This window comes from Trachemys scripta, chromosome 1, assembly GCF_013100865.1.
Source record: "Trachemys scripta elegans isolate TJP31775 chromosome 1, CAS_Tse_1.0, whole genome shotgun sequence".
Lineage (NCBI taxonomy): Eukaryota > Metazoa > Chordata > Testudines > Emydidae > Trachemys > Trachemys scripta.
Window position 1 is genome coordinate 15013763 of NC_048298.1, and position 16637 is coordinate 15030399.

The window sequence follows — 16637 nt, forward strand, 5'->3', positions numbered from 1 at the left end:
CGGCCGAGGATCTGGCCCTAAATGGCACTTAACAAGAGACGAATCCATCTACCAACCTGCCCCTATCTCGACCACAAGTGCATTGTTAGGGCCAACCAGTGCAACTGCTCCTCAACCTCGTGAACACTTGCTCACATGAGAGAACTCATGACTTCAAAGGGCTGCACAAGGTTGCACAATCTAGCCCAGTGGTTCTCACCCTGCCGCCTGCGGGCCGCCCAATCAGCACAGAGCTGCAGCCCATGTGACATCCTCAGGGCATATGCAGCCCACAATGGTAAGTAGGTTGAAAACCACTGATCTAGTCCTTATTGTGTGAGGATCGTCAACACTAAACTCAATTCATTCTGGCTGCTGGCCCAATATGTCTGTGTCTGCTATCTGTCTTGCAGAACAAACTCATGTATCCTTATGTGGTGGTGTCTGAATGCCAACCTCTCTTCCACGCATATTTCTAAGGTGTCTGTCACCATAGTGACCGAGTGCTGTATGAAAATGAAACATCGGAATGTTGCACTGATAAATCCCAATGCAAAGTCATGACATTTCAACATAATGTTACGGGTTAGCACTTGTATAACACTTGTATAGTGCTGATCACTTGTTGAACTAATTCAACCCAAATTCAAATTCATCCCAGTTCCAATCCAATTCTACCAAACGTCATTAACGTGAGGCGATACATAAATGCACCGGGACACAATGTCAGCATGAGACATCACAGAGGTGTGATACAATGAGGCCATGCGCAAGGTACGGATGCGTAATGGTTTTAATAGAAGGCTTTGGCCATGCCAGAGAGCCAAAAAGTTACACCCTGTTTGGCCATAGCAGAGTTAAACTGTGCTTAAGCAGGGTTAACACAGTTAGGGCCAGGTTCTCAGCTGGCGTAATTGGCAGGGATACGTTGCCATTAAGTCAGTGGAGCTATGCCAGTTTACACCAGCAGAGAATCTGACTCTTTGCTTGTAGCCCGTGAAGATGACAACATGGGTTGGAATTTTCATAGGGGTCTGGCTCTCTTACACACCCAAGTCCTATTAACTTTCAACAGGATTTGAGCTGCAAATTAAAACATTAGCTTTGCTAAATGCTCAGTGCTCAGATTGCAAGCACTTTTAGTCACATATTCAGCGAAACCCTCTTGTTAGCCATATTCAAAACCTCTCAATTTACCAACATGCATACACAGAGACGTGGATGCTATAGGAATAACCCCTCCTCAGACCGGAATGGCTCCCTGAAGTTTTCATTTTGGGCATCTTGGCTTCAAAATCCCTCTGCTGTCAGTGGTGAGTCAGCATTGCTTTAAATCTATAATTATAGCTCCTCTCACGGTCCTGCCAGCTGAAGGCCTGGTTTTGTTTTGTAAAATGAGTTTTGCTTTGAAGATTTTATAAACTCTGTCAACACTAAACTTATTAATGGTGCATTCGACACAATGGAGGTTTAAGACGGAGAGCCCGATCTGACTTATTCTGGCAAAACGCCCACTGAAAGTAAGCAAGGGTCGATTAAGGATAGTGCTAAGAGCGATTAATAATAAATCCAGCTAGGGCTCAGCCTTGCAGTCCTTACTCAGACAACACTCCCAGTGAAGATACTGAGAGCTTGGCTTCAATTGCAGCTTCTGGCCTTAATGGTTTTTTTCTAAATCACCCTTAACCTCATAAACAGCTGTCTTCATTTGCCTCTCCCCCATTAATCTCTTTTCTGATGGATGCCTTTATGTGTGCTGCCTTGGAGCACCAGGGAAGTCATTTGCCTTGTTGCCAACTCTCATGACATTTGATGTTTTACTCAAAGCCTCAGCTTCTGGAATCATGTGATCCTGAGAGAATCTCCACTTTCATTAAAAAAAAAAAAAAAGTTTGTAGCCCTCATGGTTGCAGATCAAAGCTTGAAAACATGAGCCCTAAAGGCTCAAAAATCAGAAGACAAATCAGATCCCAACTTTTATCCTTTTTAAAAAGTTCATGATTTTTAAGACAGTCTCATGATTTGGGGGGGGAGGGGGAGAGGCAGAGTCAGCATTTTTTAACGCTTGAGGTTGGCAATCCTGTTTTACTGAAATGTATATTACCTGCAAAGGTGGAGAGTGGCTTTATCCGCTTTCCCTACAGAGGAGAATCATTCTCTTGCACGCATGGACCGTGCATCACTATTAATGGAAGGATCAAGAGGAAAACAGACTCCATCCAGCGTCCTTGGCCTGGAAGCCATCTCTTAACACTAAGGCCAGGTCTACACTGGCAGCGGCGTGTAGCATACGTGTAGTTACATGCTGCACTGAGAGGCAGGCTGTGTCCACACTGCAGTGTGTAGCTACACGTGTTAGGGAAAAGCTTTGGCAAGGGGAGGCAGTGGGAAAGGCTTCATCAACTCCCTGCTGTCAGAGCCTTTCACTCAGACTCTACACTGCCATATACCTGTGCTGGGAGGGGGGCTGAATGCATATGTATAGTACACGCCGCCGAAAAAGGTGCGCGTTGTAGACGTACCCCCAAGATGAGACATGAGAATTTGAAGATCCATTTAGAACACTGCAGCAAACAGCGTGTAAAGCTTTTAGGAGTCAGGGCTTTCCTTGTAAAAGCCTAAAGAAAACGTGCTGTCTCATGGATATTTTACTTCAGTGGAATTCCTCTCACAGGCTCCATCAAACACAAACCCCAAGAGCTTTGGTTGTTCATGGTTTAAGCAGAAAGAAAATGCTAACAATACAATAAAGGGTTAATTCTCCAGCTGACTCCGACCTTAAACCACAGATTCATTCTCTTCTATTATAAAAATAAAAGGAAACTCAAAACTAGAATATCCACAAGTGTCTTGAGACCAGTCTCCACAGACAATGGCTTTTCTGTGAATTCCGGTCCCGCCTTACAGCTGCTCCAGGGCTGTTTTCACAGCCATGATTCAAGGCACTGACCCAGCCAATTGTGGGAGAGAGAGCACAGAACAAACACTTCCAGGCAAACTTACACAAACACAAGTCAAGCTGCCGAGAGGCAGGGAGGATGGCTCCTTTGTTTAGGAGGAGGAGGTAAAGTGCGTTTGTCTTGCAATCACAGGACCAGTCCAAAGAATTGAACTGACACTTTATTAAAGGACTTTGGCGGAAACGGTATCGATTTTAGTACTGAGTAAGGACTATTGCAGGAAGGGAGGGAGAACAGCTTGGAACACTCAAAATGATACCAGAAGTGGTTTGAAAGACCAGAGCAACTCAGAACCCAATCCTGCTCCCCTTGGTCACATGAGTTATCTGGACCTGCATCAGCAATGTCATTCAGCTACCGGTGTGATTAAGGGCAGCTTGCATAGTTAACAGGATCAGAGCCATAAGTGACTCACCCAAAGCTACTTCCATTTGCCTATGTCAGAGCCGGGACTGGAATTCAGGAGTTCCTGGCTCCCAGTCCTATGCTCAGACCAGCATGTTCTCTCACCTCTTCCTTCTCCCAAATACAAGCAAAGATGAGTAAATGAATAATAATAAAAAAAGTTAAATTAAAAATTGTGGTTCCCGAGTAATAGGCTGAGAGATGTCCTAGACATAAGATAGATAGATAGATAGATAGGACTGGACTGGAAGGCAAGTCCTCACCTCTCCTTTAGGCAGTATTTTCTGTTCATCCAGTTTAAAGGCCGTCCCTATTCTTCTCCTTACAATAGGTGGCTCCTCCCCTGGATCTAGGGGGTATTCCCTGGGCAGCTTTCCTGTGAGCTCCTGAAAACATAAGATGCTATTAGTGAGGAGGGGAATACGCAAAAGCAAACCCATCCCATGTATATTTTTAAAGTGCAGTAACACGCTGAAAAATGATTGTAAAAATGGCACGGCCAGGATTCCATTGTTTATCATCTTTCAGTGACTCCATATCAAATATGCTCAGTTGATAAATATACAGAAGGTTTTTCTAACTTCCAGGCCTGAGAGCTCAGCCTGTGCGCTGAAAGTCAAGCGGAGTTCTTTTTTTTGGCTTGTGCATCATCAACAGGAATATATATTCTGCAACTAGAAGAAAAATTAACGTGATCTGTATGTCTAGGGTCTTAGGTGCTGCCCACCAGCAGGATGTCAGAGCACGATGCATGAGCCAGAACAGATGCCAGCTCACATTTCTTCAGCAGTGTTGTCTCTATACAGAAAACAGTTATTTTTGATGGAGAAGCCAGCAGATCTTACTCTGAATTCACACAAGGAGCAGAGCTGTCGAGTGCCACTTTTACAATCATTTTTCTGATCGTAACTGCATGTTAAAATACTACAACCTAATTCATGAGCTGTCTGAGACAGCTGCAGTGAAAAATGGCAATTTAGAGCAGTGCCTGATACCTAAGTACCGGTATGATACCATTTTGTGAATTGAAATCCTGGCCAAACTCCAAGCTATTGGAGCAAGATCAGTCTGAAAGGGTCATTTGCAAAGATTAGTGTGAAGCAGCAGACCCTGCAAACTTTCACAGCCAAGGGCTGTACACTGGAATAGATTTGAAGCAGGCAAAGGAGCAAGTCCCAGGATCGATGCGAACGCTGTGTTTTTTCTGATACGTACAATACATCTACCCCGATCTGAATTAAAGACATTCAAATGCCTGCAGAGAAAGGCAAGAGCGTTGCTACAAGGAACAACCCAGCTTCTCGAGCTGAACGGTCTCTGCAGTGAGGACAAAAGGCTTTTGTGTTCTGCATCACCAGCCTTGAGAGGATCCAGCTGGCAGAAAACTCTAAATCATCTGAATCCCATATAACAGCGGCTGACCTTAATGTGCAGCGTGGAGCTCGGCTCTCTGCCTCCCTCATGCCCCCACGACCCATTCCCTAATGGGGGCTTTCTTTCTACTGTTTTCAGGTCACTGGGAAATGAGGCCCTGGCCCTTTCAGTCCCTCGCTTAAGCTTAAGCAGTTCCCAACACAATGAATTCCTAACCCAGCATTGCAATGAAGTGCACAATACCCCTTTTTCAAGGTTGTTTAAATGCTTCCCTCTCCAGAGGGGCTGTTTTAGAGCTTTTTCTGTAACACGTTTATCCTGTTGCATCAAATGGCTGGCTACCAATAGTGCATCAAGATACAGATTCTGGGTCTTTCTACTGAGCAGCAGAGGGATCCTTTATAACCCCGATCTTAACATGAAGTGCAGGGGTGGAGAACGAGTTACAACTTTAATGGCTCCTTTGCCAAGACTTTGCCCAAGGTTTTGTAAGGTTTTCATAAACTGAAACGGATTTACAGGCAGGGGCCTGACATTTAATCTGAATTAATAAGTAAGTGAAGCAACATGATGCCACTGTTGTGAATGGTTTGGGCCATGCTAGTTTGATTAAGCCCATGCATTAACCCTTTTTTCTTCTCCTTGCCTGTCTCTGCCATTTTAACTCAGCAATTCCCACAGCAAACAAACCGATTCAGGACCTCCCGAGAGGAAATGTTTAAAATAAAAGAGCCAGTGAAACTTTTGACCACTTTCTGCAGCTGATCCAGGCTCCATGGTTTATGAACACTTGGGGTCTGACCTGATCCTGCAAACCTTACGCAAAAGAGTAGGCCCGTCGAAGCCAATTGAGACTTCATACATCAGGACTGCTCATGCGAGGAAGGGTTGTGGGATGAGGCCCGCACATATTTCCTCTGACATCCTTTGTTGAAAAGCTGTTTTCCTCCTGCTTAACCCAGCTGGTGATCAAGCCAGAGCCAAGTCTAAACAAAGCGCAATGAGGTTTTTAAAAAATGGGCAATGTTTTTTTTTCTGTTTGTTTGTTTTTTAAAGTGAAATGCACTTTAAATATCCCAGCAACTTAAAGATCCCAGTACTACTGCCCAGAGCCAACTCTCCCATTCTCTATTCCTGGCAGTGATTTTTGTTAAATCTGGATTTTTCCAGGCCTGGGAAACGGGTGTTATGTATGCACGTGTGATCGACGTGTAAACTTCATATAAACTGCTGCTAATATTTATTATGTTTCCAGGCACAAATGCAGCAAGGATCCTAACTTCTCCAGCATTTGAAATGGTTTTACATTCACGCTGACCTGCTTTAAAACAAGTCAGTTTAAATCAACCCCAACAATAATTAAACAGACATATGCCACGTACAATATGACCTCATCCTATGGCACCCCGTTTGCCCCATGGTGATATTTAGGGCAGAAAGGTGATTTTCTCTTGACAACGTTACCTTACATTCTCTTCTACTAGTGATACTGATGATGTAGCCAAGGGACCTCCTCAGCATTTGTCATGTTACATACCGCTCAGTGAAGGGAAGACCCCAGCATGTCGCACACAAGCTCACCCCAAACTGTGCTCTTTATATTTAGGGGGGCCCCAAACTGTGGTGATTTAACCCCCATGCCAGGCAATGGGATTGCCCTGTGAAATAGCTGGGCTTTGGCAGAGCATGCTGGGAAATGAACATGTAAAGTTCATTGCATCTGAAGAAGTGAGGTTCTTACCCACGAAAGCTTATGCTCCCAATACTTCTGTTAGTCTTAAAGGTGCCACAGGACCCTCTGTTGCTTTTTACATGTAAAGAGTGCACCTGAGGCCATGTCTACACTAAAAAAAGAGGTGAGTTATCTCACGTGTTACAAACACACCTTTCTCCTACTGAAGATGAGGACCAAGTGGCATATACCGGGCCAGGTGACCACACTATGGCTAGACCGGATGTGCCATCTATAGGCCTGAGCCTATTCCCATTGAAGTCAATGGCAGACTGCCCATTGGGAGCCCTGTTGAAGGACAGTGAGTATCTACTAAGCATCCACCACTCATGACGACTTCAATAGGACCTGCAGATGCTCAGCACCTTGCTGGATCAGGCCTTATGGGTGCACAACTGGCTTGGGCGTGCGTCCAGCTTCTCTAGTGTAAAAAGGGCCTTGTGCAGCACTAGCTATGAAATGCCTGGGGATCACTCAGTCCTTGGGCCCCACACACTTTGCGAGATATGATTTAGGAAGGCTTTACCTCTCCTTCCAGCCTCCATCCATTTTCAAATGAGGCTGTGAGCATATAAAAATACAAGCCAGAACATTTTCCAGGGTTATACAATTTCTATTGCTTACCGCTTCTCGGAGACACAGTTTCTTTAGCTCCTCCAGTCGCTGGCGCAGTGTCTCTTCCAGAGCTTCCTGCCTGGATTTCAATGCAGCCAGCATGTCTTTCTTGGCAGACTGAGAACTATCTGACTCTTGGGAACCTGTCAATAAACAATGATTTCACTAGGCCAGCTGACAGCAGAACACACATCTGGAGCATTAATGAATTTCACCAAAGCCTACACTTTGGATGGGAGCGTTCCAAAAAAGAATCAGACTATGAAATGAAGCAGGTGTTACACAGTCATGTTTGTTTATGACAAGTTCTTAATACTTAAACTAACAGAATGAGGTCAAACCTCTGAGCATAAAGAGATTTGTGATTCTCTTCTCTGTAAATAAAAACAATCAGGTAATTTTTTAAAGCTCCTCTTGAAAATACTACGTACAGTTCTTAGGAAAGCTCCCAACAGCAAACAGAATTTACAAAGCATAGAAAACACATGTTCATAGCTTAAAGGCCAGAAGAGACCATCACAATCATCTATTCTAACCTCCTGTATAGAATTTCACCCAATGATTGCTGCATCTAGCCCAATTACTTGTGGTTAATTCTAACCACGCAGAAGAAATGTAGTAACCGAAGCTAGATTTTTGCAAAATAGAAACGAAGTTAAAAACCCCCAATAGCTAACAGAAGGTCTTTTCATGGCAGCTGTTGTTTCCCATGAATATATATGCCACGATGTTCAAAACTGGATGCATAAAACCATATTTAGATGCCTAAATAAGGGGTCTGATTTCCAAGTGACAAGCACCCAGCAGCTCCCACTGAAGTCAATGTATTACATTGTTGTAAATCCAGAATTAACTGACATCAGAATCTGGCCTTCAGATTTTGTGTTCATCTGTACTTTGATTCTTTTCAAAAGAGGTATTGACTGATTGCCTTATTTAATTTCACCGCTGAACGGCACACACATTTTTGTTCAGGGCCTCCCTGTTCAAGGGAGTTGTGATTTTGGTTGCATCCATTTTCGGGGGCCCAACTTGAGGCATCTTTAAAGGGGCTTGCTTTTCAGAAAGTGTTGAGCATCCAGCCTCTGAAAATCCTGGCCCTTTAAGGTGTCTCGAGATGAGCTCCACTTTCAAATCTAGTCCTGTCTACACTACAGGACTTAACTGCCATTCTCCTACACCAGTTTTCTGATGCTGCCTCTGCAAAGCAATGGAGTGCAGAATCAGGCTCTTATTATCTACCTTAGTCAGATTTTCCAAAAGGCTTTAACCAAACCTCAGCCAGCATGCCTGTGAGCGTAAGGACGAAGCTTAGCACGCCTGCGAGTATAAGGACCTACAGGTGCACTTTCAGTACTGACACCTAAGCATGCAGTCAGTATTCTCAGTCTGGGTTTGTCGAAAGCTTTGCTGAGGTTCTGAAAACCTTTGGAGTGACTCTAGGGGCAAATTTATAGCTTTGCATCAAAACCTGATGAAACTTGTGCTTTCAGCTACATTTTGCTTTGAGTTTCTTTGCTCCTACTTTTCTTTCAGATACTTGAAGTGGGAAAAGGGACTACAAAATATACTGGAGGGAAACATCCCACACTAGCCCAAAGGGGGATGGAGCTTCTCCATCGCTACTTTCTGCGACTTGCACACCGCAAAACAACATGCGCTTGTTCTGCACAATGAGCCTCTCCTATGCAACGTGCGTGTATTTACAGTGTTTACTGGGATGTGTTGGAAGTGCAAAACCAGAATGGAGGTCTCTAGAGATCAGCTGGACTCTAGGACAGGATGGGTGCCCTTTTACAATGCGTCACCAGCAAAAATCAAGACAACTCAATGGGAACGTGGAGCGCATTTATCCAGACATGAAATTAAGAGCATCAAGTGTATTTCGCTCGCGTCTTTTTATAGCCTTAACCACAAGTAAGGCCCAGGGTAACACAAGTTCAAGCCAGGGAATGCTCCTAAAGGAATTTCCATTTTGCATTCGAGCTGGCAGGGTAAATCTTCTCTAGCACCTCCCTAATAATAATTGCAGCGAGCACTTACTGGCAGCGGGCGAACTGCTGAACTCTTCTGCTCCACGGCTGATGAACTGCTGACCTCCAACAACAAGCTGCTCAGGATTCCGGCAGATGTTTTGCTCCTTTCTTTTTCTTTTAGAGTAACTGGCTGGAGCCCTTTTTCCTTTCTCTGTTTTCCTTTCTCCTTCCGCTCTTCTCCCCACCCAAATTTAATTTATTTTTAAATTTTATATATATATAAAACCACCTATCACCACAGCAGCTAGACGGATGCTTCCGTTGCAATATTTAAAAACACATAAACTATATGCACCGCACCCAGCAGTTGGATGCTTGACCTGACACCTCTAATTATGGGCGTGTCTACGCTAGAGAATTAAACTGCTTGTGTAATTGAACTGGTTGTACTGAACTGATTTGAGCACAGTTCATTGCATCCACACTAGCTGTGCTGTATCAGTTTAAAAGCCGTACTAGCCTTGTTCAAAACCCTTTCAGTTGCAATGCTTTCTGGGTATCCATCTCACAGTTCCTGGTATAGCTCCTAGAAGCAATGGATTCTGGGAGATTTCAAAAGGCCACCGATACACTGTGGGATAAGTAGGGGGAGGACTAGCGGAACTATTTCAGCTTGTCCACATTCACATTGGCACTAAAGCAGTTCAGAATGAAATGGGTTATTAGACTAATCTACTCCAACCGGGTCTTCAAATGATAAAGTTGTGTAGCGTAGACAAGCCTTGTACGACTGAGGACAGGGAGTTCTTAGTTCAGGGCCCTCAATGCTAGACTTTGCTTGGTCTGACAGAGTCCATGTCTGTTAACCTCTCAGGCATTTTGCAAGATCTATCTATTACCACAGCCCTTTTCTGAGGAGATGGGATGAGCTGAGCTTTCTGTTTCAGTTCTCTTTCATAATCCCTTTTTTCTTAATGAACGTTTGGATTATTTTTGCATTTCCTAGGATTTTGTGGGCCTGATTCTCACCTCACGTGCACTGGTGTAAACCAAGAGCAAACTCCATCAAAGCCAACTGAGTCACACTAGCATAAGATGGCTGCCAGGGAGAGAACTCAGGTCTGTATTTTTGTGTGCCTAGAGTGTCCATGAGAAGCTCTGTATATACTGAGAAAATTACTGACGCTAGCAAACCTGTGACCACAGCCCCAAATGTCAAACCAAACGCAAATGAAGAACCAATAATCAGAACAAAGCAAGAGACTATAAAACAAACAAACACTAAACCAAACCAACCAACTAGATGCTACACAAAATAAATACATCAGCCTTACTTAATGCCATTGAATTCAGGCCAACTGATTTCCACCATACAAACCAAGAGAAGGTGCTTTCTATTGATCTTACCTGCCACGAGGAGCTACACCTTTATGGAACAGTCATATTGAAATTCAATAGAAATCCATAAATTTCCTGTATGGTTTTTGGACCATCCTATGGAATTTATCGGAAAATTATACAGAATGGTTCAAAAGACCTTTTGAAGGTTAGGACTCACCAAATTCTATAAGGTTTCTACAGTCATTCCTTTAGAATCCTGTTAAGGCCCTGATTCAGCAAGAGATGGAATCATCGAGAATTCAGCATGGGAATAGCTCCATTGATATGCTTAAATACTTTGCAGAATGGGACCTACAGTTATATACAGACCTATGGTTTAATTCCTATTGAATCCTACATGCCTCTTCTCCCAATTATATGGTGACCGGTATAAGTCACGGCATTTAGACACACAAGGAATGCCAGATTGGTTCATGTTATGTCTCTTACATCCAACTTCAGGTCAAATCAGTTACCTGATTACTTCTTGTCTCAGGGACATCAATGGGAATTACAGCTGTGAAGCTGGGAGGAGAGTTTGGTCCTTTCTGAACAATTTACACCCAATGCGTAACTTACACAACTGCTTACATCACTGCTGAACGTTTCCTGTAGCGATTAATGGCCTGATTCAGTTCTTGCTTAGGCAAATCAGGAGTAATTCCAATGGTGTTACACTAGTATAAAACTAATGTGAGAGCTGGGAGTGTCAGACCCCAAGTGAATTTACCCAGGGCCGGGGTGGAGTCTCCATTACTGGCAATTTTTAAATCAAGCGGAATTTGTTCTAAAAGATCTGCTCTGGGAATTACTTTGGGGAAGTGTTATACAGGAGGTCAGACTAGATGATCACAATGGTCCCTTCTGGCATAGGAATCTGATCAACACAACACAATGAGTCAGAGGAAGATTTGCAATTGGAACTCAGGAGCTCCTAGTTCCCACCCCTGTGCATGTGCCTCGAGAGTAGACCCTGCTGCCACTAAGCCAGGGTGTGCTTTGATAGTTTGAATAGGTATGTTTATTGCTTTCAATATATTATAATTAATTATTATTATTATTGTTTGTATTCCAGTAGCTTCTAGAGGGCCCCACTGAGCCAGGCACTGTACACACAGACAGAGCAAGAGACAATCCCTGGCCTGAGGAACTCAGTCAGATAGACGTCACGGTCAAAGGTGGGGGAGGAAAGGGGTTTAATAATAAAAAACAAAGTGATGGTTTAGCAATGTCATGTTAGTTCTATGATTTTTCTGAGGGAGGTACGGGGTTAGTTTAATTTTATTTATTCATTCTCTGCATTAAATATCTTCTAGGCTAGTAGTGGGGACAGGAGGGAAGGCAGGAAGCGATCAAGTAAAAGGAAAGACCAAGGAAGGGAGAGGCGACATTGAGGGGAAAAAGAGAAGGAAGTAGAGGATCACGGAGAGCAAGAGGAATGAGACTGGTTTAGTGACTGTCAGGGATGGGGCTGGAGCCAGCAGCAGAGGGGGGAAGAATGTCCAGAGTTTTCATAGGCCAGTGACATCATCTGTGCTCCAGATGTGGGATTGTGGATGGCTCGTTGATGCATTTATTTCTTGCTTTTCACAAGCTTAATGTCACAAGCAAAACACAATCTAAGCAGGGCAATGATTCATGCTGTATCCTGTGGCCTGGCTGCCAGCTCTAGTCTCCTGGCCCAAAGCAGGCATTTCATCCAAGTCCACGTGGAGCTGGGACTGACAGTGCACAGTACGCTCCCCACGCCACAACACGGCATGATTCATGGCTGCAGGATGTTGGGGAATGAGTGAATAAAAGCCACTATCGCCCAGCTCTGACTAACAAATAGGATATCCTCCTTAGCGACGGCCAGAGACCCGCTCCTGGCTTTCCAGTGTCCATCTGGAATTATTCAGAACAGGATGCACACAGATCCTGCCGAGCGACTGCTCTTCATTAGTCACTTTGCTCATCTGCCTTTCCATAGACGGGACTAGTTGCTGTTTACTAACTAAAACACTCAGTGTAGAGTAGTAGGAATTTCACCGCTACGGATATAGCGGACGTGAGGGGTGAACTGCCATACTGGGAAGGAAATATCCATCTGCAGGACTAAGGCATTTTCAAATATAAGCAGGCATATTTACAGGAAACCTACCATTGCAGAAGTAACCGTGTCTATGCCATGCCATGAGGGAAAGGGATGGGTTATTTTAACACTTACATGTGCAAAGATAAAGCAAAAGTATACCTCTTCTCTACTCCAACAAGCTCTCCTCTGCTCACCAACCTCCCATTGAAATGAATGGGACTTCTACAGGGAGAGGGGACTGCAGGATCAGGCCCACACAGATGCATGGTAGCCCACTGACAGGGAGACATGGTCAGAGCAGTGCAAACCTTCACTACAAAGCCAAGAATAATGCCATGCTCAGCTGGATTCATGTTAAATTGCAAACTGTTGAGTTAAACCAGTGATAGACCCAAATCAAAACCCTTGATTTGAAGGTCATGGGCCTTGTCTGATCTCATTTACATGGCTGTATCTCTGTTGACTTCACTGCATTTACTCCTGCTTTAAACCAGAGTGAGATCAGAACCAGACCTCACATCTCTACCATTGACAGAACTAACACTTCATATCCAAACAGCCCTAAATGTTAGGTTCCAAATCCAGGTCAGACCCTGGCCCAAACTTCAGGGTATTCTGATTCAACACGATGCTCTGCAGAGAGAGGTTTGAGCCCTGAACTCGGCTCTGTTCACTGGTTGGTCCAGGATTTTGGTTGAGGCCTTTCTCTGCTCAAAAGATGGGCCAAGGTTCTAAATAATGAGATATCCATCTCCTAGAACTGGAAGGGACCTTGAAAGGTCATTGAGTCCAACCCCCTACCTTCACTAGCAGGACCAAGTACTGATTTTGCCCCAGATCCCTAAGTGGCCCCCTCAAGGATTGAACTCACAGCCCTGGATTTAGCAGGGCAATGCTCAAACCACTGAGCTATTCCTCCCCCTTCCCTTCATGGGAGATGTTCTAAAAGTGCAGATGGGAGTCAGACATTTAACTTACAGGTTTGCATCAAAGACTCATAAGGAGAGAGGCAGCATGATCTAGTGGATGGGGAACTGGCTGGGGTGTCAGGAGACCTGGGTTCTATTCCTGACTCTGCTGCTGACTTGCCCTCTGTTTCTCCACTCACCCTTTGTCTGTCCTGTTTATTGTGACAGCAAGCTCTTCAGGGAGGGAGAGTCTCTCACAATGTCTTTAGATGGTACCTAGCACAATGGGTGCCCCATCTCCGTTGGGACTTTTATGTGTTGCTATAATAAATAATAATAATTTGTGGTTTCATGTGTCATCTACATAAAACCAGGGGACACTTGGCAGTGCCAATCTGAGCTTCTCACCATGGTTTTTGGCTTGTTCCTTTAGGAGGAGCCAGCTGAAGACAGGGAACTTAGGGGAAGACATGAAGAAACTCCAAGGAAAAGAGGAGAGAAAAACAAGGAGCAGGAAAGAGGGCCCAGCAGTGAAAAAGAGAAACATTTTCTATTTTCCCCGTGATTCATGATAACTCCATGTATTTATAGTCTGGAAATTTACAGCGGCCTCACTCAACTCTCATTCTCTTGAGATCCATAAATGGTAGCCCTCAGCTACAACGATAACACATCATTGTTAGGATCATGTATTAATAATCTTCAGCACAAAGGGAGGAAATGCAAAACGTTTGGGGGCAGCCCGGGGAATGCGCTGAGCATCTATGACCGTTGCACTCCCAGTTCTAGTCTGCTCACATTAAGCAATGGTTAGGGGCTTGATCAGTCTGACTCTAAGGAGAGATGAACCCAGCAAAGTTTCTGTGCTTATCAGAAAGTTGAGTAAACCCAAACTTCAGCCCTCGTTAATGGAATGGGCTCTACCGGCACAGGAGGAAACAACGAGAGGTCTGATCCAGGGCCTGCTGAGGTGAGTGGTGTCTTCCCACTCACTACATTGGGTTCTGGATCCAGCCCCAAGCTGCCTACTCTTCCCTGCCGAGAAGAACGAACTCCTGCAGCACGGGGTGTTTTGTGTTTGTACAGGATCTAGCACAATGGGGTCAGGGCCATGAGTAGGTGCTACAGTAATACAAATAATTCTCATGCGTCAGTCATAAGCAGCCAACCTGCTCCTCCCCCTAGGCAGCAGTTATGGCTTCCCAACGTGCACGTGGGATCAGTGTTGGGTTCTTAGGAACCCTGGGCTAGATCATTCTTGGGGACCCAAAGTCCTCTAAAGCGCTCCTCCTTCCTACAGATCCCCTTTGTCTCTCCCCTCCTTCATTAGCTAAGGCATCACAGCTGCAGCCACCAGACAGTAGCAAGCTCCTCTGTTAAATCTGAGACTGTCCTGAATATGAGGGGCCTTTGATCAGAGGTTTGGTGGAGCCCAAAAGCTGGCTCTGAGTACGGGTCTCTAACAGGGCGGCTGGAAGCTGACGTTCCATCTTGTCACACCGGGAGCACAGCATAAACCTTCACCAAAGCAAATTCACATACACCTGGGTTTTAAGCGTACACTCAACTGCAGCTGGATCCATCTGAACCACCTGCCCAGCCCCAGGTCATTTACCTCCACATGCTCTCCGTCACCACGGCAAGCCTACTGAACATGTAAACCCAACACTCCAAACTTATCCAGGCTGACTGGGTTTTAAGCAGGGTGTACAAAATAACGGGCAAAGATCTGCTGTCAGTGGGGTTGCTCTGGGTTTACACTGGTGTAATCGAGATCAGGATTTGGCCTAAAGATGTTTTGGGGCCGGATTTTCTCCTGACTTCCACCTGTGAAAATCAGGGCTAACCCAGTGAAGTCAATGGAGTCAAGACTGGTGGGAGCACAGAATCCGGCACTCTGAATTCCTCGGTATGGGGGCGAGGTTGAAAGTCAGCATACTAACACAAACACCGCATTGGGAATGCTGCCAGCAGGACTGGGATCTCTGGAGGGGCTCTTAGCATTTCCTGGGCTACTTGACGTTATTTGCTTTCAGCAGTGGGAGAGCCAAACAAACAAAGAACTCCAACAACCCAACACCACACCAGAAACTGCCCAGCCACTGCAATGCCTTGAACCGACACTTGGCACAAACAGTGGATTGTGCGCTGCGTCCCGAGGGACAGGAGAAACAGAAAGGCCTCTCTGTTCACAGGCTAGGAAGAGAATTCCAAAACAAGTTGTTCTCGACCGCAGCCGGCTTAAAACGTAACTCTCATTGCCTGTTTTTGAGGAATTTCAAGCTAGCCACAGAGGACATACTGCTGCATAGTTGATGTATAGAATCAGTATGGATTTGGTTCTGTAGGCTGTGGTCTTCAGAGGGTACATTTCCCTCTGTAATTATGAAAAGATCCTTCTCCCATGTCACATGTTTCCATGCTTATGGATTTTAATGAGTCTAAGTGACGTCGTCTACACTTCACTTAAATGACCCATCATTGTGATAATAATGCTTTACACTCCCGGCGAGTTTTTCGAGTTTGCAGCCCTTTACAAAGCATTAGCCCTCACACCACTCCTAGGAGGTACGTGATCAGTGCTGTACAGATGGTAAAGTTGAGGCACAGAGGGGTTAAGAGATTTGCCCAGCTCACACAGGCAGGAAGTGGTGGAACCAGGAATAGACCCATAGGCAGCAGGTGGTTAGGGCCAGAGCGGACTCAACCCTCCCAAATCTATTTTTGAGCCACCCTGCTGCCCGTGTGCATGCCCAGATCAGCAGGGAAAGCCCCATGTCTAGTGGGTCCAGGGGCAGGATGGGGTGTCAAGGGGTGTGGGTCCTGCCCGCTCGCTGGATTCCTGGAAGGTGGAGCTAGATTCCTCAGTCCCCAGGGGGTGCTGGCTCTTGACTGGTGCCTCCAGGGAAGGTTTGATGAGCCAGGGCAAGAGTCCCAGGCATGGGGAAGGGATCCTGAGGTGACTGGAGGGGAGAGTCCCAGACCAAAGGAGGGGGATACTGAGGGGATGGGGAGAGGTCCTGAAGGGATGGGGGAGATCCTGAGGGGATGAGGAGGGGGAAGGGGAATTCCAGGAAATGGGGGGAGGTCCTGAAGGGATGGGGGAAAAGGGGCATCCCAGACAGTGGTGCTAGAGCAATTTTTATAGTGGGGGTGCTGAAGGCGGAAATCATGTATTTGGTTGTTATTGCTACTTCTAGCCAGGGGGTGCAGCAGCACCCTCAGCACCCC

General features: G+C 45.4%; 1 protein-coding gene across 9 annotated transcripts in view; it reads right to left on the reverse strand.

Moving 5' to 3' along the window:
* Positions 1 to 16637, reverse strand: part of FRMD4A (FERM domain containing 4A) — a 552359-nt gene that overhangs the window by 17465 nt on the left and 518257 nt on the right. For all 9 annotated transcript variants that reach the window (XM_034765163.1, XM_034765172.1, XM_034765181.1 and 6 more), the window contains 2 exons: positions 7075 to 7208; positions 3608 to 3730 (listed from right to left, as the gene is read on the reverse strand). In XM_034765163.1, coding sequence (XP_034621054.1) covers positions 3608 to 3730; positions 7075 to 7208 — 257 coding nt within the window. The remainder of the gene's footprint in view (positions 1 to 3607; positions 3731 to 7074; positions 7209 to 16637) is intronic.